At 35.3% G+C, this 23,988-nt stretch overlaps 1 protein-coding gene across 5 annotated transcripts in view; it reads left to right on the forward strand.

Moving 5' to 3' along the window:
- ZNF638 (zinc finger protein 638) overlaps positions 1-19,881 on the forward strand; it is an 83,466-nt gene extending 63,585 nt beyond the window's left edge. For 4 of the 5 annotated variants that reach the window (XM_065929500.1, XM_065929504.1, XM_065929501.1 and 1 more), the window contains 9 exons: positions 139-264; positions 2,779-2,816; positions 8,822-10,040; positions 10,638-10,703; positions 12,553-13,507; positions 14,353-14,457; positions 17,181-17,279; positions 18,001-18,119; positions 19,562-19,881. In XM_065929500.1, the coding sequence (XP_065785572.1) occupies positions 139-264; positions 2,779-2,816; positions 8,822-10,040; positions 10,638-10,703; positions 12,553-13,507; positions 14,353-14,457; positions 17,181-17,279; positions 18,001-18,119; positions 19,562-19,627 (2,793 nt within the window). In that variant the 3' untranslated portion in view covers positions 19,628-19,881. The remainder of the gene's footprint in view (positions 1-138; positions 265-2,778; positions 2,817-8,821; positions 10,041-10,637; positions 10,704-12,552; positions 13,508-14,352; positions 14,458-17,180; positions 17,280-18,000; positions 18,120-19,561) is intronic. The other variant, XM_065929503.1, reaches the window with a different exon arrangement.
- Positions 19,882-23,988: the final 4,107 nt, after the last annotated feature.

The raw sequence follows: 23,988 nt of genomic DNA on the forward strand, positions 1-23,988 counted from the left end.
ACATGCATGTACGAATACTTGTTCCAGTTCTGGCTTTCAGTTCTTTTAGGTATATGTTAAAAAATGAAATTGCTAGATCTTATGGTAATTCTACTTTTAATTTTTTAAGAAACTTAATTTTTTTTGTCTTCTCCAAAGGCAATTCTTCAGTTAGATAGCCCTGAATCTGCTCAGTCAATGTACAGCTTTCTGAAACAAAACCCACAGAACATAGGTGACCATGTATTGAGCTGCACATTATCTCCAAAGATGGACTCATCAGAGGTAAGATTATTTTGTATCAATTTTTGTTTGTGCTTTTAGAAAATGAAGAAGACATAAAGGTTATTTATTCTCCCAAAGCTAGAGGATGTAATCTGAAAGTAATTTTGAGAATTATTCTTGGACAGTAGTCAAACTGGTTATAAGTTTAGATAGTTTGCTTTAAAATTTTATTTTGCAATCACTGTTCCAGTTCTTATAGTTTATGGAACAGTGTGAATTTGTCTAAATGAGAATAAATTGAGGTAATCTTAGGAAATGTAGCATATATGGTCATATATGCAGAGCTATTCAATATCCATAGCATGATTATCTCCAGAATGCAGAATCTACACTGAGTCCATTTTTACTTCCTCCTTATAGAAGTTTGTTTTTTTTTCTTTTGTTTAAATTATTTGCAAACTCTCTTCTTGTATAAAAAATGAGATTTTACAGTTTCTTGGCTTGCACCATAGTAAAAACACTGTCTCGTGTTACTCGGTTCATGTAACTTAGTTACCATTTGTTGAATCTGCTCTCAGAGCTGTTTTTCTTATACTCTGTTCTGAATTTATGGTCATTTGCTTTGTAAAGCACCTGTATACCTTCGCTTTTCTTTTTATTGGTCTTCTGAGTTACATTTGTTGTTTCTTGGACTCTGTATCTCCTACTCTCTTGGATTACTTTCTGTTTGCTAGAATACATTGTCAGCTAATTTTCCCAGAATGTATGTGAGGCCAGTAGACCTTTTGAATCCTTGCATATTTGGAAATGACTTTATTTTTCTCTCACTTATTTCATTGATAATGTGTCTAGGTGAAGAATTCTTTGCCCATATTGTTCTTTTGTTGTTTGTTTTTTTAGTGGAGAAGACAGACTGTAGATAATTCACACACACACATATACGCCTTATCTATTATAAAATAGGTTAGCTGTAATATATTGTGTGTGTGTCAGGTGGTTAAAAAGTGCTGTGAAGTACTGTGGAGACAAATCAAGATAAAAGGATACAGAGTGCTGAATGACCGGGTATGCCAGGGGGATATGTGTATTTTAGACTGGTCAGGCCCCTCTGAGAAATAACTATTTGAGAGACCTAAAAGAAAGAAGAGAGCAAGTTCTACTAACATAGCAAGGAGAAGAGGTCTTTAGAGAAAATAAGCTCTAGGGCCTTAAGGATAGTTTGGTGATTTGGGAGGATCAATATGATTAAGTACAGTGAACAAGGCATTAACTTGATTTGGATTTTATTTCCTACATTCTGCAGATGTAAAAATTGGTATGTTCCTTCACCTGAGGAAAATTTTTCTCTTACGTCTTTGAATATTCAAAGTTTAGTGTTCTGTCTTTCTGAAAGTAGCACTTGTACTGATACTGTGGATGCTATATCCTATTGAATTTAAAAAATTTTAAGGACAGTTCTTTAGAGAGTATTCTTTAGAGTTGTTTTTAAAGGAGTTCTCTGAAGTATCTTCAGTCAGTTTTGTGTGCTTAATTTGTTCTCTCTCGTGCATTTGTTTTCTCTCTTACTAATTTATAAATAAAAAATCAAGTTAGCTAATACAGGTATCTGGTATAGATTTCCTTCACTATCATATAGGTTGGTTTGTTTTCTAACAAGCTTTCTCTTAACAAGAGAAAACTGTTTGTAAGCACTGTGGATAGGGTTTATACTGCCATCTTTAGTTTTCTTTATATATCATTACAAAATAGACGCAATACCCTACCAGGTATCCTAGTAAAGAAGGCCTTTACTCTGGGATGTCAACTCTCACACCAGGAACCTCTCTAGAAATATTATTCAATTTCTATATAGTATAGTTCTTGACTTTTAATCTGATAAGATCTAAAGAAAGATAATTCTCAATTCAGCACACATGATTCCCACAGAAAAAGCCTTCAGCTAGTATGTAAAAGTTCTGAAATGTGGATATTTTTGCTGTTTTGTTCAGTGATGTCTCCTAAGTGCCTGGGTCAATGCTTGGTACATAAGCACTGAATTTTAATTCCTGCTTCTTTGATTTTGGGCTCCAGGACATTGCTTTCTTGGTGGTTCAGATATATATTTAAAAGGATTATTGTTAAAATTTGTCCAGCATTTCTGTATGTTTAGTGTAGAAAGCTTTTTAAGTCAACTAGTCTCCCTTATAAATATTAATAGAAGTCTTTTAAAATTATAATTTCACACAAAAAGATGTTGATGTTTCAGGTTTTTATTCTTAGCAGAAGTGGCATTGCCAGGCTTTTAAAGTTAAAATTTTCCCTATTATCAGCATTATGGAGACTTACTTTTTTCATTAATTTCTGTGTATCATTTATTTTGTTTAACCTTATTTAGAACTCTTTAAAAATGGGGGGGAAAGTTCTAGAACATGATAATTATATGGACACTGAGAACTACCTGTTTTGATTTATTTTTAAGGTATGGTTTTGTCTTTTTTAGCTTAGATTTTTAAGAACTGAAAACACTGTATCGATGAGTTGAATATTTTAAATCCAGTAGAATAGACGCTAATAAAATATGGAATTATATTACAGGTGAAAACTGAGAAAGACCCAGAACTAGGAAAGGAAAGGTAGGTTTCTTTAAGTTTGCTAACATTTTTTTAAAAGTTAATTACTGAATTTTATTTCTATATTTTATGATAATTGTTTACTTACAACAAAAAGTTTATCTTCATGATAATTTTGTGTGTATATGAGTGTTGTCAGGGTGTTTCTTGTTTTGTTTGGAGGTTTTAGGGGCCTATGTTTGACTTTGGGGCTTTTTGTTACTGTTCTTTTTGGTCTCTTTCAGATATTTACTGAATTCTTTTTCTTTTCTTTTCTTTTCTTTTCTTTTTTTTTAAGGAAAAGAGAATGTATATACACAGTTTGTATTAAATATATAAATTTGACTTTTTTATAAAATGTTTTACTAAGACTTGAACAGTTCAACTATGTTATCATTATTTGCTAGACTTTTCTATTCCAAAATAGTTAGGCACAGTAGTAAATTTTCAATTTTTTTTGTAGAACCCTTTGAAAGTTCATTGAGTTTTTAAAATGAAGAAGATACTATTTAGTGTGTATTTTGGTATAAAACAAAATAATATGTACACTGCTTTATATTTTCAGAGGTTGAAAGTTTGTTCTTCAGAGTCTATACAAACTAGTAACTCACCGCTTTTTTGGACTGCATATGGTATATCCTCTGCTTAGTGACTTTCTCATCCTGATAAATATCATACTCATTACCACCTTTGTCCCACCAATGAATAAACCCCCATTTTACTGGTCATCACTGGGAATCACTCATTGAGAATTCTTTTCCCTTTTATAGTAAGGAGTTTACCCTTATCTCCCAGTCAGTTGTAGGTAAGAGCTTATCAATTTGAAGGAGTTTGAGTGTTTAAATACGGGAAGTTTATCTTATTTGATACACTGCCTCATTATAAGATGCCTGAAAAACAGAACGTCTTACAAGTTTTTGTCTCAATTTTTATAAAATGAGACTTTTAAATAATAAAGCTGATTACAGGTATCAGTTCAGTTCAGTTCAGTCGCTCAGTCATGTCCGACTCTTTGCGACCCCATGAATCGCAGCACGCCAGGCCTCCCTATCCATCACCAATTCCTGGAGTTTACTCAAACCCACGTCCATCGAGTTGGTGATGCCATCCAACCATCTCATCCTCTGTCGTCCCCTTCTCCTCCTGCCCCCAATCCCTCCCAGCATCGGGGCCTTTCCAAATGAGTCAACTCTTCTCATGAGGTGGCCAAAGTACTGGAGTTTCAGCTTCAGCATCAGTCCTTTCAGTGGACACCCAGGACTGATCTCCTTTAAGATGGACTGGTTGGATCTCCTTGCAGTCCAAGGGACTCTGAAGAGTCTTCTCCAACACCACAGTTCAAAAGCATCAATTTTTCGGTGCTCAGTTTTCTTTATAGTCCAACTCTCATATCCATACATGACCACTGGAAAAACCATAGCCTTGACCAGACGGACCTTTGTTGGCAAAGTAATGTCTCTGCTTTTTAATATGCCATCTAGATTGGTCATCACTTTCCTTCCAAGGAGTAAGCGTCTTTTAATTTCATGGCTGCAGTCACCATCTGCAGTGACTTTAAAAGTGACATCTTAAAGCTTTTTGGGCTCCAAAATCACTGCAGATTACAAGTATATTTATAAGCAATAGATTGGCTATATGTGTTCACACAGACTTTTTTAAGTTGCACATCATCGTACCAGTTACATTTACATGCCTAAGATCTGGAAACCAATAGCAGTGTTTGCTATAAAATAAATAAACAGTGCCACATGTGATAATATAGATAGACCTGCAGTTTGGGCACAGTAACTGGCTGGTAAGTAAGTTGGCTCTTCCAAAAATCCACTTTATATATTTCACCTGATAGTTTCTTTCATGTGTGAAAGAATAGTTATTGTTTGTGTTTTGGTCATTTTCTCTTTCATTGTTTTGACTTTTAAAATCAGGTGTGTCTTAATTTACAGATAGTTGTCTGAGCTTATGAAAATAATTTTTAAAGTTCTAGCACTAATAATTTTTAAATTTCCATTTTGCAGTCATTTTTTTCTGATATATGTATGACATTAGAGAAAAGAGATGTGGGATATTGCTGAATGCTTCACGTTTCTTTTTTCTCTCTCTTTTTTATTCACATTTCTTTATTGGGGTGATCCTGAGAAAATACTGATGCTTATTATATTATTTTTGTTAAATTCATTAATATGATCCTCTTGATTATAGTTACTGTAAAGTGTTTCCTTTTTAAAAGAAATCTCACATGGATATATTAATAACTTAATAAAATTCTGCATTTTACCTGCTCTAACTGCCCTCCATGTCAGCATTATCTATCATGTGATTAAAACTGCAAATAAGGGTGCAAAATGAAGTGTTTGCAAGTTCATTAATAATGTTGGGAAAAACTCAGTGGCTGTAACTAATATTCAGTGTTACGTCTCATTCTAAAGTTTCTTGGAAGTGTGTTGTGTTCAGTCGCTAAGTCGTGTCTGACTTTGCAACCCAATGGACTGCAGCATGCCAGGCTTCCCTGTCCTCTACTGTTTCTCCTGGAGTTTGCTCAAACTCATGTTCATTGAATCAGTGATGCTGTCCAACCATCTCATCTGCTATCAACCCCTTCTCCTGCCCTCAATCTTTCCCAGCATCAGGGTCTTTTCCAATGAGCCAGCTCAGGTGGCTAAAGTATTAGAGATTTCAGCGTCAGTCCTTCCAATGAATATTCAGGATTGGTTGCCTTTAGGATTGACTGATTTGATCTCCTTGCTGTCCAAGGGACTCTCAAAAGTCTTCTCCAGCACCACAGTTTGAAAGCATCAGTTCTTCAGCACTCAGCCTTCTTTATGGTCAAACTCTCACATCATACATGGCTACTGGAAAAACCTTTGCTTTGTCTATATGGACCTTTGTCAGCAAACTGATGTCTCTACTTTTTAATATGCTGTCTAGGTTTGTCATAGCTTTTCTTCCAAGGAGCAAACAATCCATTTAATTACATGGATGCAGTCACCATCCACAGTGATTTTGGAGCCCAGGAAAATAAAATCTGTCCCTTGTTTCTACATTTTCCCCCATCTATTTGCCGTGAAGTAATGGAACCCAATGCCATGGTCTTCATTTTTTGAATGTTGAGTTTCAAGGCATCTTTTTCACTCTTTCACCCTTACCAAGAAACTCTTTAGTTCCTCTTCACTTTGTGCCATTAGAGTGGTATTATCTGCATATCTGAGGTGGTTCTACTTCTCCTGGCAGTCTTGGTTCAAGCTTGTGATTGATCAAGCCCGGCATTTCGTTGACGTACTTTACATATAAGTTAAAGAGACAGGGTAATAATATATAGCCTTGACTTACTCCTTTCCCAGTTTTGAACCAGTCTGTTCTATTTCTGGTTCTGTTACTTCTTGACCTGCATACGAGTTTCTCACAAGGCAGGTAAAGTGGATGAAGTAGATGTTTTTCTGGAACTCTTGCTTTTTTGATGATCTAACGGATGGTGGCAATTTGATCTCTGGTTCCTCTGCCTTTTCTAAATCTAGCTTGAACATCTGGAAGTCCTTGGTTCATGTATTGTTGAAAACTTGCTTGGAGAATTTGGGGCATTACTTTGCTAGCATGTGAGATGAGTGCAATTGTGCGGTAGTTTGAACATTCTTTGGCATTGCCTTTCTTTGGGATTGGAATGAAAACTGACCTTTTCCAGTTCTGTGGCCACTGCTGAGTTTTCCAAATGTGCTGGCATATTGAGTGCAGCACTTTATCAGCACCATGTTTTAGGATTTGAAATAGATCAACTGAAATTCCATCACCTACCCTAGCTTTGTTCGTAGTGATGCTTCCTAAGGCCCACTTTACTTTCACACCCCAGGATGTCTGGCTCTAGATGAGTGACCATACCATCATGGTTATCTGTATCATTAAGACTTTTTTTTTTACAGTTCTTCTGTGTATTTTTGCCACTTCTTAATCTCTTCTGCTTCTGTTAGGTCCTTACAGTTTCTGTCCTTTATTGTGCAAACATGGAAAATGTTTGTATGGTGTTAATCTTTGATCTCATGGCCAGCTTTTATTATATATCTTCTCTGAACGTTTTGAAACCCTGCTGTTAGGGTGGGATGGGGATAGGACGGGGATGGGAAATTAGATACCTCTGTACTGAATCCTGCCTTCCTGAAGTCCTTTTTTGGTCTAGTTTCCAGAATATGATGTTGTTTTCTTTGATCTTTTAAGAGACTGATTTTTTGACTCTGGTGTTAATAATTTCACTTATTTGACTTCTCAAACTTACTCTCCAAGTTAAGTTGGTGAACACTGGAGCTTTTTCCATATTAGCCAGAAAACTAGATACTATTTGAATCCTGTGAAGAAAGCAGTATAATTTTAAAAGACTGACACACAAGAACAAATATAGAGTTAAGCTATTTTCCCAAGTAGACTCATGCTGTCTGTCCGAAGTGTGGACTTGCATAGTGATTCATTATGTTAAAAAAGATAATAGCTTTTTAAATTTACTGACAAAATGTAAATATGGTAAACAGGAAGGACTTGTTATATCCTAGAGTCAGGAATCAAAATCACCGTTTTTCTCTTTCTAAAGCCCGATAAATGGGTAGTTTCATGTAGCTCTAACTTGTAAGCCTTTAGGGTTAATGCGCAGTTCTATAATGAGGCAGGAATTTGAGTTAAATCATTATTGGAAATCAGTCTCTTAAAAATGAAACTTATAAATGAAGTTATAAATTTATAATTTAAAAATGAAAACTCACCTTTTGAGAAGTAATATTTATATGACTGCTTTAATTGAATATTAAAGACTTCACAGCTTTTTCTTTATCATATTTGTGCTTGGCAACAAGTTTTTTCTTCACTTGTGTTAAGAATTTGAGACATCAGAAATCAGCCATTTTATATTTTAGTATAAGGGATGCGAATTATTTCAAATAAAAGTCTTTAAATCTTTTCAGCATACAAAGGGTAGCTTATACAGATGAATAGAATATTATTTGATTAAAGTCTGTGGTTACTGACTTTTTAACTTAAATAAATTCTTGAAACTCTTTGCCTTAACAGCTTTCGTATTCAAGAGGTGTTTCTCTGATCTCTTAGGAAAGTTTTCTCCTTTGGAATTTTAAGTTCACCATCTTTGAGGGAGGAAGGAATTGTTTATTGGCTCATATGATTAGACCCTAATATGATAGCAGTTTTTCCAAACTTTTAAAATATTATTAATGTCTCAGGACACAGGTAATACATCATCTTGCGGTAACTGAAGAGTAGTGTATCTTTAATTATTCTCTATAACTGGAAAGATTTAACATCTTTCTTCTTGTGATATAGCAAAGGCACCTACATACTTTATAATAAGACTACCTGTTTATGTAAAGGTGATTCTATCAGCTTTGCCACAAACTTCATTTCTGACAAGAGTATTTAAAAGATATTTCCCAAGAAAGTTTTCTTGTAAGTATTACTAATAAATATAGTTCTTGGGAGATTAAAACAAATCTGTTTCACATCCTAAAGAAAGAGGTGACATATTAAGAGTGTGAACTTGCACTTTCTCTTTATGTTCCTTTTTGGTAAGGCTTACTTAGAAAATTGTAAATTTTAAAGCATGAGTCATTAGTTTTATGAACCATGAATTTATTTTACTGTTGGGAAGATAGGATCTAATAATAATTTGCAATGTCTTGAATTCACATTCAGCCTTCTAATATCAGGGGGGGAAATGACACAGAAGGGGAAAAACTGGTTATAACTTATGTGGGTAAAAAGTTCATATCAGTAGTCATAATATTGCCATTATTTCATTGAGCTAAAAAGAAATCATTAGTGCAGTGGAGGCTCTTTTTAAAATTTTATGTTATCTATAAATTTACATCAAAACTTCTTAACCATTTTAATGTTGATTGACTGGATTTCCCAGTGATTATTGCTATTGCATTAGGAAGTTTTAACAGTTAGCATTGGCAGGGTTATTTATGATGGTTGAATTCTCATCATAATTTGATTTTTGTGTTTTTGTTTGTATTCTTTTTGTTTTTAAATACTTTTAGCCCTGACTTGAAAAACAGTCCAGTTGATGAAAGTGAGGTGCAAACAGCAGCTGATAGTCCCTCTATTAAACCTAGTGAGGTTGAAGAAGAATCTCTTCCCAACATTCAAACAGGAACTTTTATACAGCAGAAAGAGCCTTTTGAGGAAGAACCAGAAAAAACACTATGTGTCTCTGATTTTGCTCTTGAAACATTTGAAGTTGAAACTCAAGGAGAGGAGGTCAAAGTGGAAATTCCTCTTGTAGCGTCCACGTCAGCCAGTATTGACTTATTCACTGAAAATGTAGGGGACTCTGTTTTAAATCAGCAGGTATATACCAGTGACTTTGAGAAGGAAGAGACAGAAATTATTAACCGGGAAACAGAGTTATCAACATGTGATAATACATTTATAGAAGAAAAGAACATCAAAGGAATTCTAGAAGACTCTCCATCTGAAGCAGATTTCTTTTCTGGGATTACACAGTCTGTGATAGAAGCTGTAGCTGAAGTAGACAAACAAGAAACTGTTTCAGAAATAGTACCATCTACTTGTGTTGTGGCCTTAGTACCTGGAATTTCTACTGGGGATGAGCAAGCAGTGAGCACAAAGGGAATTTCTGAAAAAACTAACATGGATGAGAAGGAGGAGAATGAATTAAATACTAGGGAAACCAGAATGGATCTGAAAATAGGAAGAGAGAAGGCTGAGAAGAATGATAGGATGGTTACAGAGAAGCTGGATAAGGTTGTAGCTGCAATGAAAGAAAAACCTGCAGAAAACTCAGTGACCAAGGCATGTCCAAATAAAACAGTGGTTCAGGTCAATAAGCCTGATGAAACTAGTAAAATTAGTATGCTGGTTGCATCAAATGCATCTAGCAGTAAATCAGGCATCAAGGCTGATGTGTTCTCTTCTACAAAGGCAAAAGCTACAGCTTCAAAATCTGAAAACCAGAAAAGTTTTCTGAAATCCGTACTCAGAGATCAAATAAATGCTGAAAAGAGGCTTTCAGCCAAGGAATCAGGTCTGCTTAAAGCTACAAGTGCCAGGTCAGGCTTGGCTGAAAACAGCAGTAAATTAAAACCCATTCAGAGCGGTGTTACCAGAGGAAGCAGTGGAAGGATCTCGGCCCTGCAAGGCAAAGATTCTAAACTGGATTACAGGGATGTTACAAAACAGCCTCAGGAAACAGAGGCTAAACCTTCAGTCATGAAACGGGATGACAGCAACAATAAGGTGAGGAGGGTAGGAAGAATGGCTAAGTGTCTTTGAAGTGATAAGTCTCTCTATTGTAGCTAAGGAGTAGGAGATGTAATTCCGTTTTATACGTTCATCTCCTCACTCCTTTTGCCCCCAAACTCCCTTTTCCCTTTCTTAAATGACTCCATTGATTTAAGCCAGTAGACAGTTAGAATAATAAGCTCAAATTTGTAATTAACATGTGAAAAGCATTATTTGGATAAAATATGGTCAGTAATAAAACTTTGAATTAAAAAAAAATTCTTCAGTGAATCTCCTGCAGTGATTTAACATCCTGCTTCTGAAATGGGAAACTGTTTTTTCTTTTAAATTGAAGCTTCGTTTATCAACTTACTGATAGACATTGTAGCTATTGAAGAAAAGATCAGTAAAACTGATTTTAACTACAGTTTATGGAGATGATGCCTGTACTGTTAAAATGATTGTTGACTTCACTTGAAATAGCTATTAAATATTTGTATAATTAAATGTGTTTGGGTAATATTTGCTTTCTTCATTCTTTTTTGGTTTTAAAGGACATTAATAATCTAGTTGTAAATTTTGTTTTTCTGTGTTTCTTATTTAATATTTCAGACTCTGACAGGGCAAAACACTAAGAATCCTAAAAACACCACTGGTAGAAGTTCAAAATCCAAAGAGGTAAGAAACAGTCCACTAATATGGACCCATCTGTCCGTCATTCCATGAGAGTTTGTCTACCTTGTAATTTGTGTCTCTCCTATGGTAATTAGCTTGGTATAGAGCAAGGGACAGGAATGAGATATTTTACTTTTGGCCTTACTACCAGTTTATTTTCTGACCTTGAGCTAAGCTAAATAGTTTGTGTTCTTAGTGTGAGGCAAAAAGTTATACAAGGATGGAAAGGGAATTAGAAAGGGAGACACCTACAGTCTCCTCTCAGTAGGAGTTAGGTTATAATACAGAATAAAGTCTTGTGTGTAAAGGAGGTTGACTTTTGACTGGAGTTCTCTCCAATTTGTGGTCCTTTTGGTATGGTTCAGTTTACCCTAACTAGATGAACTCTTAAGGGTTACTGACATCTACTGCCAAATAAACATACTATAATTTTTATTTGGCTAGTTGGTATTTTAGGTTTCTGTTACTCATAGATTATTTTTTCAGTTATTTTACATTTTTCTTCTGGTAGGGGATAAATTTGAACACATTTTATTAGGGCAGAGAGAAATGTTACTAGTTTAAAAAGCCAGAAGTAAGGATTATGGTTTGTTTCATGGCTTAATAAATTGATCATACAGTTGTGTACAGATTCCTTCTCCTGCCTCCAAATTAATGGGGTATGTATTCTAATGTCATTATTATGTTTGCTGGTAATTGACCATTGATAGCATACTAAATGTGTAGGAGGCCTGCCAGGAATTAATTTTCTTTAGTATTGGCACCATTTTTCAAATCACAGATAACTGGTTTTTTTTTTTTTTTTTACATGTAGTTATATTTGTCATTAAGTCTTAGTGATAAGTTTTCCATGTAACTTTCTCAAAACATAAACCTTATATAGGCATACCTTAGAGATATTACAAATTTGTTTCCAGACTGCCATAGTAAAGTGAATATCACAATAAAAGTGAGTCACATGAATTTTTTGGTTTCCCAGTGCATGTATGTTATGTTTGTACTATACTGTACTCTGTTAAGTGTGCAGTTGCTTTGTGTCTTAAGAAAATGTACATACCTTAATTTTAAAATACCTTATTGCCAAAAAACACTATCATCTGAGCCTTAAGTAACTCAATCTTTTTGTAAATAGAAACATCAAAGATCACTGACTAGAGATCATCATAACATATATAATAATGATGAAAAAGTTTGAATAATGTGAGAATTACTGAAATGTGACAGAGACATGAAGTTAGCAGATGCTGTTGAAAAAGTGGCACCAGTAGACTTGCTTATCACAGGGTTTTCACGAATCTTCAGTTTGTAAAAAAATGTATCTGCAAAGTACAATAGAGCAAAGTATGCCAGTATCTTAATATTGCATATCTTAAAATATGTATTATATGTGTAAATTCGTCAGTGGAACAATCTAGTTAGCTGTTAATTTTCTAGTTTCATTTGAAGTGCTTTTAGTAGTCTATGAAGTCTCCAAAACTCTTGCCAGATATCATTTAACATATGGAAGTTGTAAGCTTTGACATTATATTGTTTGATAAGTGCTTTAAATGCAGTGTTTTTGTGCATCATATTTTAAAACTCATACATCATTTAGGAAATAATTTTAATCTTACTTAAATTGAATTGACACTGTTAGGATTTACCTTAGGCATTGTTTACTCTTTGGCTTTTTGGGGCTTTGAAAAATAATTTCAGCTTTAGGAAACATTTCTATGCTGAAATTCTCATACTGTTTCTTGAAATTCTCACAAATGATAGATATGTCATACACATTTATTGAAACTATTCGGGACCTAGCCAGTTATCAGCAGTTGTTCACAATTCTGATTTTTAAAAAAAATTTTTCCAACAGGAACCTTTATTTCCATTTAATTTGGATGAATTTGTTACTGTGGATGAGGTTATAGAAGAAGTAAATCCTTTTCAAGTCAAGCAGAATCCACTGAAGGGAAAAAGGAAAGAAGCTCTCAAAAATACCCCTTCCTCTGAACTGAACTTGAAGAAGAAAAAGGGAAAGATCTCCGCTCCTCGTGTGGTTGAGGGAGAGTTATCTTTTGTAACATTGGATGAGATTGGGGAAGAGGAAGATGCAGCCGCACAGCTAGCACAAGCTCTGGTCACTGTGGATGAAGTAATTGATGAAGATGACATCAATGTGGAAGACATGGTTAAAAATTCAAACTCACTTCTTACATTAGATGAGTTAATTGATCAAGATGATTGCATTTCTCACAGTGAAACTAAAGATGTTACTGTGCTGTCTGTGGCTGAAGAGCAAGATCTTCTCAAACAGGAACGCTTGGTAACTGTGGATGAAATTGGGGAAGTAGAAGAGCTACCTTTAAATGAGTCAGCAGATATCAGTTTTGCTGCTTTAAATACTAAAGGAGATGAGGGAAATACTGGAAGGGATTCTATTGGGTTCATTTCTTCTCAGATGCCTGAAGACCCTTCTACTTTAGTTACTGTAGATGAAATACAGGATGACAGCAGTGATCTGCATTTAGTGACTTTAGATGAAGTAACTGAAGAGGATGAAGACTCTCTGGCAGATTTTAACAACCTTAAAGAAGAGCTTAATTTTGTTACTGTTGATGAAGTTGGGGAGGAAGAAGATGGAGACAATGATTTAAAAATTGAGTTAACACAGAGGAAAAATGACCATCCCACTGATAAGAGAGGTGATAGAAAAAAGAGAACTGTGGACAAAAAGAAGACAAAATTTGAAGCTTTGTCTCAAGTGGGCCCAGTAAATGAGAATGTTATGGAAGAAAATCCGAAAACCATGATTGAAAGACGTTCATCAGGTAGATACTTAGAAGTGGTAATTTTTTTTTTATGAGAGGACTACATTTAAATTTTTTTAAATATATTTTATAGTATTACTGATAATATCATTTTTAGCCAACAGATGGTTGTGGCCAAGTGATATTTTCCAAAGAAATATGTTCAAGATTCACTAAGTTGTCTTAGTTCAGATCTTATGCCTAAGTTACTGTATCTCAAGGAAAAAATAACAAAAATAGAAGGCAAACTAGGGTACCCAGATTAGAATTGGAATGACAGTGTTATATTTGTATTATTGAGAATAGTACAGCTTTGGTAAGTAGAAGGCTATTTATGTCTGACTGCCTCTTAGTTTTTGCTTAGACATAGAATTTAGGAAAAAGTTTGTGAAGGTACCATTTCACTTTTAAGTAATATTTTGATGGTATACAATGATAGGTCAGTTCACTTTTAGTACTTTAGGGAGAGCAAGATAATTTCCAATACAGAAATCTTGAGTGATTTAGCCATACTAAAATAGTACAAAATACTAGAAAGATCCCACAGGCTTGTGGAACAAAATAGAAAAAAATGTGTGTAGGTTCTTTAAGAAAAGCAGGTAGCAAAGTATAGTTTTGGTCAAGATAAATGGGAAAATGAAAGGAGGATCCTTAGATTAATGCTGAGTGTTTTAAAATAGAATTCTCCTATTTTTTTTTTTTATTAGAAATAGGTTTCCTAAAAAAAATAAAAAAAAATAAATAGGTTTCCTTTCCAAATTTGTACAGTCTGTATTTTTTGCAAAGAAGTATTAAAGTTGTTATTCAGAATTAAAACTAATTTAAACACTGTTACTGTTGTAATAAATTAGACTTTCTCTTTAAAGCTACAGTGCCAACCAAGAGAGTTAGAATTGGAAAAATGCCACCATCAGAAAAAGCTGTCACAGTGGAACCAGCAAAAGATGAAGAGGCCTTCCAAATTAGTGAAGGTAAGCTAAGATTAATTGAAGTGGGAGAGAGAGTAACAGGACATGAGGTGGTGGTGGTTAAAGTTCCAAAGATCTACTAAGAAAAGTATCGAAAAATATTGAACAGGGCAAGGGATGGGAGTGAGGGGAGGCAGGCTATTAATAATTAGATCTGGGTAAAGGTTTTTATCTTTGCATTAAAGTGATTAGTGGAGTGGGATAATAGAATAATAGGCGATCCTATTGTAATTTGTTACTAATTTTCATGGAAATGATCCATGAAAGGTTATTCTGACCATGTTGCAGCATCAAGTAGGGATCGTTTACTAGCTAATTGTTACTTGTGGACCAGGCTTCTCTGTCCATGGATTCTCCAGGCAAGAATACTGGAGTGGGTTGCCATGCCCTTCTCCAGTGTCTGTTATATTCATAGCAAAATGCTGAATTCCTTGTACCTTTGTCCCTGCAGCATCCTCGTTGCCCTCTTGCTTTTGTATGCCATGTTCTCTAAGGAAAGATCGCCAGCTGTGATGCAGTCCAGGCTCGTTGACCTAGCTCTCAGCTGGGTCCTCCGTGCTGCTCCACAGTTTATCTAGGCCTCCTTCCTTTCCCGTTTCCTAACCAGGTGTGATAGAAACTTGAAACCCTTCTGCTTTTTGTCAAACTGGGTAAAGTTTTTTTCGTTTTAGTCTTACTTGATTTCTCTGTATCATTTGTTACTGTTGATCATGTGCTCTTTCTTGATGCTCTCTCTCTTGGCTAAGTGGGTACTCCTCCTTTGTCTGTTCTTCTCCATTAACCTCTCCTTGATGCCAAACCATAGTCAGTGGTTTTGTTGTTGTTTAGTTGTTCAGTTGTGTCCAGCTCTTGTGACCCCACAGACTAATCTGCCAGGCGCTTCTGTCCACAGGATTTCTCAGGTCAGGTTACTGGAGTGAGGTGCTGTTTCTTTCTTCAGAGGATCTTCCCAACCCAGGGGTTAAACCATGTCTCCTGCACCACTGAGCCACCAGGGAAACCCAGTCAGTGGTTTTACTAACTGACAAATGCTTCTAGCATGATTTCATCAGAGCTTTTCCCCCCTCAGAATTTCTATTGTGATGCGGCAGCTTCAGCTATCAGTTTGCTTAGTACTGCCTCATTTCCACAGAAAAATAAAGAAAGGATCACTTCTTTACTGCTTTTGTAACCATTTATTTTCATTATTGGGCAATATGTTTGATGAAGAACCTAGCTTAAGAAAGTCATTTCTTAAACAATTTTAAATTTAAAATAATTGTTTCAATCTTTTAATTATTATGTAACTATATATATTAATAATGCATGTCATTGTTGTTTTTATTATTAGATAAATTGTGCCTTTGGAATGGTAGGAGCAAATATGTTTGAGAAAGCTTGTTACTCTGGTAAGGGAATAAATTCTTACAGCAAGAGATTGGAGGCTGTTTTAACCATCAAGTCAAGAAAAGGGAGACAGTCTTTTTAATCAACTCTTTGGGACTTGATGATTGTTAAAATGAAAGGAATAAAAGAAGAGTAAATAATGAATTCAATAGTTTCTAACCATTCCCTCAGATGTGGTAAACAGTGGCCCAGTTACATGGGCAGAGCACTGAACTTGAAGTCACAAATCTCCCATCACTTCCTGGCTATGCAACCTTGAACAAAATCAGTTTCTTACCTCTTGTGGTTTTTCTTTCTCCATTGTGAAGAAATATGGATAATAATGATTTGACCTGCCTATCTCACATGTGTTAAAAGCCAAATGGGATATATATATGAAAAAGATTTGTCAAGTGCTATATAACAGTTAGGTATTTCACCTACTGAGGGTAGCTAGAATTGCTTGGAACCAGTTTTTGGTTTTGTCTTCCCCCAAGATCATATTATGCAGTCTGCTGATAACATTGAGTTCTTTCTTAGATATTAATTCACTTTGGTGGATTTGAATGTTTGTAATTTTACTTGTGATTGAGTCTAACAAGGGTCTCAGTCCATCAGTGTAGACTCTGTTTTTCTTGGTTGGAATGGCTTCTATAGAGGCTGTCAGAATTATTCTCTGCTCCTGTGCTTTTCCCTTTAATCTTCACTCTTCTCCCAAGCCAGCACTTTTGCATCACACGCTAACTGTTATCCATAATGTAGAACTTGAACTTCTCCCATTAACCTTTGAATTTTTTCTGGAATCATGTATAAATATGCTGTTAAACTTCAGTCCCGTATCCTTAAGTTCATTTAGTAAGGTTGAACCAATTTACGCATTTATTCCTTATATAAAGACTCTTGGAAAAATAGTTGGGTGAGAAAGGTTTACTTAGAGAGATGATCTATAAATTAGTCTTTGAAGGCAGAGATTATCTGATATTAGCCTCACAAAATCTAGAAATGAACCTATTTGCAGTGAAGGAATGGAGATGCAGAGGTAAAGAATGGACTTTGTAGACACAGTTGGGGGAGAGAATGAGTGGAATGAATGGAGAAAGTAGTATCAACATATATACACTATTGCGTGTAAAGTGGATAGTTGGTAAGAAGTTGCTGTGTAACACAGGGACCCAGTCTGGTGCTCTGTGATGACCTGGAAGGGTGGAATGGGAGGAAGGGAGGGGATGTATATATACACATAATTATGGCTGATTCACGTTATTGTATAGCAGAAACCAACACAGCTTCGTAAAAATTAAAGACAAATCTGTAAATCTATTTTGAGTAACTTTTTTCTTTGAAAAATTCAATGACTTTAGTTGGTGAAGAATCTGGATTAGAGGATTCAGAACCAGAACAGAAACGCAAGAAGATTGAGGACTCTTCGGGGAGATCAGTGGCACCTGATGTCCCTGAAGGTAAAGTAAAAATAACATTTTTCCTTATCCACGTGAAATAAAAATTCAGTATCATAATAAGTATTCTGCTGTTTAGATAAGTAATGTGGTGACCTTGCTTAGATGATTAGAGTGTAAATTAACAAGTTTTGCACACTGGCGTTTCTGTGTTTTGACCTGGCAAAGATATTTTTATTGCACTCTTGAAGTCTGGGATATGTACTCTCTTTTCTGCTCTGGTAAAAATTGAGTTATACTTTCCCAGACAGAAATTATAGTTGAGTATTAGGACATGCTGGAAAAGCTTGGCTAGCAAACTTTGTTCATGGCCAACTCAGATGAGCTGGGGGGCACTTTCTTTGTTTACCTAATATATTCCTCAAGCAGACAGTTGCCTGTCATTTTGCCTCTTCATACCATTATACCGTTTCTTTAAAAAAAAAAAACAACACAAAAGCAGTGGATTCTTAAGAGATTTATTTCAAAGACTGCCAGATTCTTTTCCAGTGCCCTGGCATCCTGGAAGCTCTGGGATGTTGTAGAATTCATTTAAAAATAAAGACCTCAGTTTTGTGATTAGAGGTTTAATTGCTCTTGATCGCTGTGTTTGTGTATATATAAATGTATGCTGTGCTTAGTATGTTTGTTATGTTTAGATAAATTTATTACACAGCTATAGAAAAAATAACATTGATTTTTTTTTTTTCCCTTCCTCTTCCCTTTCTCTTTCTGAATTTTCAAGATTTAGACTTTCTTGTACCGAAGGCTGGATTCTTCTGTCCAATTTGTTCCCTCTTCTACTCAGATGAAAAAGCAATGACGAATCACTGCAAGAGTACACGTCATAAGCAAAATACAGAGGTGAGTTCTTTATTCCTAACTCCTCAGAATCTTCAGGTGTTGCTACCACAGTCAGAGTACTGAAGTACCCTTACAAAATGTACGTTCTTTCCCTTGGAACAACTTTTTAAGGTTTGTGCCAGTTTATTTGTGTCCTTCACTGTATCTTGCCACTAACTTGTAGCTTTTATTCCTTATTTTCTGGTAGCATTTGTCAGAATAGATTTCGTGTATTATTTGTCCCATGTGACACTCCATTAAAGTGTGGGAAACTATATAATCTGATGCCCTCTTGCAGAGTCATGGACACATAATGTATTAATGTTTTGGACTTGTCTAGCCAAAGAATCCGCTTAACTTTATTTAAACCATTTCCTAACTTCCACTACCCCTTTTTTAAGTTGTATATCTTTGGGAAGCATTTAGATTACAACCCCAGAGAATCATCATTAGCCATAGTTGAAACAGTGGTTCTCATTTCCTCCTGAATGTTTGAGAGTTGCTCTATAGTATCCTGTATGTTTTATTTGTGGCACAGACACTCAACTAACATTCTTTGAGCTGTTATTTATTTGCTGGAAGCTTATTCAATCCCCCAGTCAACTTAAAGAGTATCTAAACCCAAGGATCTAATCCCCAAGATCACATAGCTAGTTAGGGGCAGATTTAGGATTTGAACCTACTTTTGTTTTATTCTAGGCTTGTGCCCTTAAACATTGTACTATGTTACCTGTGCTCTTAAGTTAACATATCACTTTTCCACTTGAAATCTTCCACTGGCTTCATATTACCCTTAGAATAATATCTAAACTTCTTATTGTGGGTCTTTAAGACCCTACATGATCTAATTCTTTTCTGCTTTTCTGACCTCCTATTATTGCTCACTGTGTTCCAGCTTTTTTGTCTCTTTATTTTTCCTATATTAAAGGCCCCTTTACACCTTTATATTGCTATTCTTTTGCCCTTTCGTGACCCCTTTTGTCTAACTGGTTCTTCATCATCTTTTAAATCCCAGTTCAAACAACAGCTTCCCTGAAAGGCCTTTGACAGAGAAAAGACCTAGCTAAAATAGAGAACTCCTCCCACCTAAAAAAGGATCAGTCTCATTTACTATACTGTCTTTCTTTCCCTTATAATACTTATTGCCATCCCCCCAAATTATCTTAATTATTTGTTTATTATTTCTCTTTCCCCACTAGCATGTAAGCTCCATGAGGTAAAGGGTCTTACCTATCCTGTTGACCACTGAGTCCCCAAGCATCAATATAATGCGTAATATATCATAAATACCAGATGATTGATGAAAAGAAGTAATGTTAATGTAAGGCACTGTGTTTCTTTAATCTTTATCTTGTAGGATCAAGCTTTATAAATTGTAAATACAATGAAATGTATTAGGTATAATTGTAACACAGCAAAGCAACATCTAATAAATATTTTATATTGTGAATTACTTTTAACAGAAATTCATGGCCAAGCAGAGAAAGGAAAAGGAGCAGAATGAGGCTGAAGAAAGAAGCTCTAGGTGATTGAGGGGGTGGGGGGAAGAAGTCATTAGAAATTTGTTTAGGGTCCAGTTGATTTGTGTATTTTTGTTATCACTTAATTTGTAATTTTTGTTTCAGAAGCAAATATTCATGTTGTACAAATTTCTGATTGCCCTTGATGTAGAGAGACTGATGGGGAAAGTATGATGGGTTTGATTTTTATATCAAATCATCAGGCATGGAGAAATATCTTTTAGAAGTGTTAAAATAAATGTTCCTACTGTATATTTAAAATATCATGTTGTGTTTGTGGCTGATTTATTAAAGACTTGCTTGTCTCTGGTTGCAGACAGGCTTCTCTACAACCACTGTGACTTGGGGTGCTTGGGGATTCTTTCTTATGTTACTAGGAATCAAGGCATGAGTGTTTGGCTTTGCTTCAGCTATCCTTGTACAGGTCAAAGATTTCTTAAAATTTTCAGTTTTTCTGGATAAAATTTAATTATGGCATGCTTAGCCCAGGTAGGTTTGAGTAAAACTTTGCTTGAGTTTTTTAATGGATTAGAAAGATAGTTTTTCTGCTTTTGATAACAGCTGTTTTTGCCAGGATCCATTTAAGGTGATTCCTAGCAAGTCATTTAATATTATCCTGAAACTGCAAAGACAGAACAACTTTTACTTCCTATAGACCACAGGAATTGCTTTGTAAACCATTTGAATTATTATTGCATATGTTCGTAGGGAGTTATAAAGGTGCAAAAAAGGAACTCACTGAATTGTTAGGTGCTGGACACAGTCCTGTACTGTGAAGTTGTAGATTAAACTGTGCTTTAGACACAAGCCTACTGACTTTGAATTTTTAATATCTGATCCTTCCATCTCTCTATATTGCTGCTGTTTTAGTTGCTCAGTCATGTCCGCCTCTTTTGTGACCCTGTTAACTGTAGCCTGCCTGCCAGGGCCCTCCATCTGTGAAATTTTTCAGGCAAGCATGTTGGAATGAGTAGTCATTTCCTTCTCCCAACCCAGGGATCAGACCTGTGGCTTCTGCATTGGCAAGCAGTTTTTTACCATTAAGCCACCAGGGAAGCCCCTCTTTTTATTAGAATGCACCAATTAACAAAGAGGGTGAATGGAAGGAAACAAAAAACAACTACTCTTTTAGATCTCTTACTCCCATAACAGCGCACATTACCTCACAGTCAGCAATAGTGAAATGAAGAACACAAGACAGCATTTTTCTGTTGTTGCTCACCACACCAAGTGCACAATCGGTTCACATTTAACCACAGCCTAAGCAAAATGGCATAGTACCACTTGCCACAAACTAAGGGATGGTGTGTGGAGAGGGATGGCTTGTGAATGCCATGATTCTGTTATAATTATTAAAACCATATAGGTGAATGAGGTGACAAGAGAAGAACTGTTAAAAGATTGGAGTATAAGGTGCTGGCAGGCACTTTCACTGCCAAGGCTTGCATTCATTCACTCCCTGGTCTGGAACTTTTATTTTTGGCTGTGTCTTTGCCAGCAAAGATTCATCTAGTCAAAGCTTTAGTTTTTCCAGTAGTCATGTATGGATGTGAGAGTTAAACTGTAAAGAAAGCCGAGTGCCGAAGAATCAATGCTTTTGAACTGTGGTGTTGGAGAAGACTCTTGAGAGTCCCTTGGACTGCAGAGAGATCAAACCAGTCAATCCTAATAGGAATCAGTCCTGAATATTGAAACTCCAATACTTTGGCCACCTGATGCAAAGAACTGAGTCATTTGAAAAGACCCTGATGCTGGCAAAGATTGAAGGTAGGAGGAGAATGGGACGACAGATGATGAGATGGTTGGATGGCATCACTGACTCGATGAACATGAGTTTGAGTTAGCTCCAGGAGATGGTAATGGATAGGGAATCCTGGTGTGCTGCAGTCCATGGGGTCGCAAAGAGTCGGACACAACTGAGCAACTGAACTTAACTGAATTGTGGCTTGCAGGATCTCAGTTCCCTAACTAGGGACTGAACCCAGGGCATGGCAGTGAAAGCATAGTCCTAACCACTAGATCACCTGGGAATTCCTTAATCATAAGAGTTTAAATGTGAAACACTCATTTCCTTCAAATTAGTTATCGGGACATTGAGATTCTAAATTAAAAGGAACTGTTAAAGTGTGAAAGTATAGTAGAGGTGATTTATGTGTTTCATCCGAGTAACAGATGTTGATGTTTTCACTATATGTAGTAAACAGTGGTCTCTCTACTGCTGCCTGTATTTTAAGACTGGGGAGTTTTATCTTAGGGCTCCAAGTATAAAAGATTTTTATTTATTTGTATCCCCCCCCCAAAATAAGCATATATTCTTTGCATATAATCTTAGACGTATTCTAGACTTTTCCAGAAAAGCTTGGAAATATCTCCCTCCCTTTATTCACACTACATACATGGACTGTTATTTGCATAGTAGTTTCTGCTTACTAGTTAGTTAAAGGACATAATTGGATTACAACTTTTATCATTTCATCATAGTTTGTATCATTTCTTCATCTAGACACCAGAACAAGAAAAGGTTGTGTTCAACATCTCTATAAAAGCTTTTAGATTTTTTACTCTTTCTGGCACAGAATGTGGAAGTTTGCCTCTCCAAAATGCCTCCTTTTGAGTTCTTAAAAAAAAAAAAAAGGTATGAGAGTCAGGTTTTAATGTTTTATTATATGATTGTAGAAAATATCAAGCATTTTAAAAAGAATACAGTAATTTATCTGTACATACTTAATTACCTAGTTTCACTTCTCATTATTATTGTAAAGTAAATCTCAGCATGTCATTTTACCCATAAATGTTTGATTATGTATTTCTAAAAGATAAGGATTCTTAACCAATAATATGATTAAAAATATTTCTTAAATATAAATCAAGGTTTTCTACTCTTTCATAAATGATTTTTCTTTTACTGTTTGAATCAAGATCAAAGTTAGATCCATATATTGTTGGTGTTCATAGGTCTTTTAAATTATTTTTAATATATAGACTCTCCTCTGGTATTCTATTTAATGAAGAAATGAGATACTCAGTTCTGTAAAGCCATGCTACTCAGAATTTGATCTTTGGATCTAGGGCCAGTCCACAAACTGGTATTAGTACAGAAATTGAAAGAAAATTTATCATAGTTTCACAGAGACTCTCTTGGATCTAATAATTTTTAAAATTGGGCTTGTGGTTTTTTTTTTATTTGATTTAAAAAATTGTACAAATATTAGTCTGTGATTGAAAAATAGGGGTAAAAACTAAACATGCATTACATAGTTTGAGAAGCAAATTTTAAGTATTTTAATTCATAAATCTTAGTATATTTGTTGCAAAACCTTTGCAGTATTAGCCTGTTGATGTTCAAATTGTTTGATTTTTGGTCTTTTTGATTTGACTTTTCATTCTTTTTAACATGACACAGGTAATTTTCATAGGTTCCTTGCTATTAGTATGTGAAGGTTTTGCAGACTCATTTTGTATACCTCCTGCCCTAGATCTGGAGTCAGCCATTTCTTAAAGAACAGTGGCTATTTAGGGTGTTCATTGCTTATATTTGGTTATTGCTCTTCAGTAGATGGAATTTGGAATTATATGTTTTGTTTTTAAAATAAAATGCATCATGGGGAACTTCCTTGGTGGTCCAATGGCTAAGAGTTTGTGCTCCCAATGCAGATGACCCAAGTTCAATCCCTGGTCAGGGAACTATATACCACATGCCACAACTAAGACCGAATGTATTTAATCTCTTCTGTCTTAAATCTAAATCTTTCTTTGTCCTATGTTAGAAATTCTGATTCTTAAGGACATCAGTTAGAATTAACAATATCAAGAGCACAACCAACATTGTGATTATTAAAAACAAAATTTTAAAGTCAAAAGCTTTTCTATATCAAAAGAAACCATAAACAAAATGAAAAGATGACACTCAGAATGGGAGAAAATGTTTGCAAACAAAGCAACCAACAAGATTAATCTCCAAAATAACTGGGCTGGCCAAAAGGTTCTTTCAGGTTTTTCCAACCCAAGTGAATACACAAACAGCTCATGCAATTTAATGTCAAAAGAAACAACTCAACAAAAAACGGGTGAAAAATTTAAGTAGACATATCTCCAAAGAGACATACACATGGCCAAAAAAGGACATGAAAAGATGCTCAGCACCATTAATTATTAGAAAAATGCAAATCAGAATACAATGAGGTATCACCTCACACCAGTCAGAATGGCCATCATCCAAAAATCTATATTAATACTGACAGTAAATGCTGAGAGGGTGTGAAGAAAGGGGAAACCTCTACACTGTTGGGAAGGTAAATTGGTATAGCCACTTCGGAGAACTGTATGGAGGTTCCTCAAAAACCTAAAAATAGAGCTACCATATCATTCAG

The sequence above is a fragment of the Muntiacus reevesi genome, chromosome 3, assembly GCF_963930625.1.
Source record: "Muntiacus reevesi chromosome 3, mMunRee1.1, whole genome shotgun sequence".
Classification (NCBI taxonomy): Eukaryota; Metazoa; Chordata; class Mammalia; order Artiodactyla; family Cervidae; genus Muntiacus; species Muntiacus reevesi.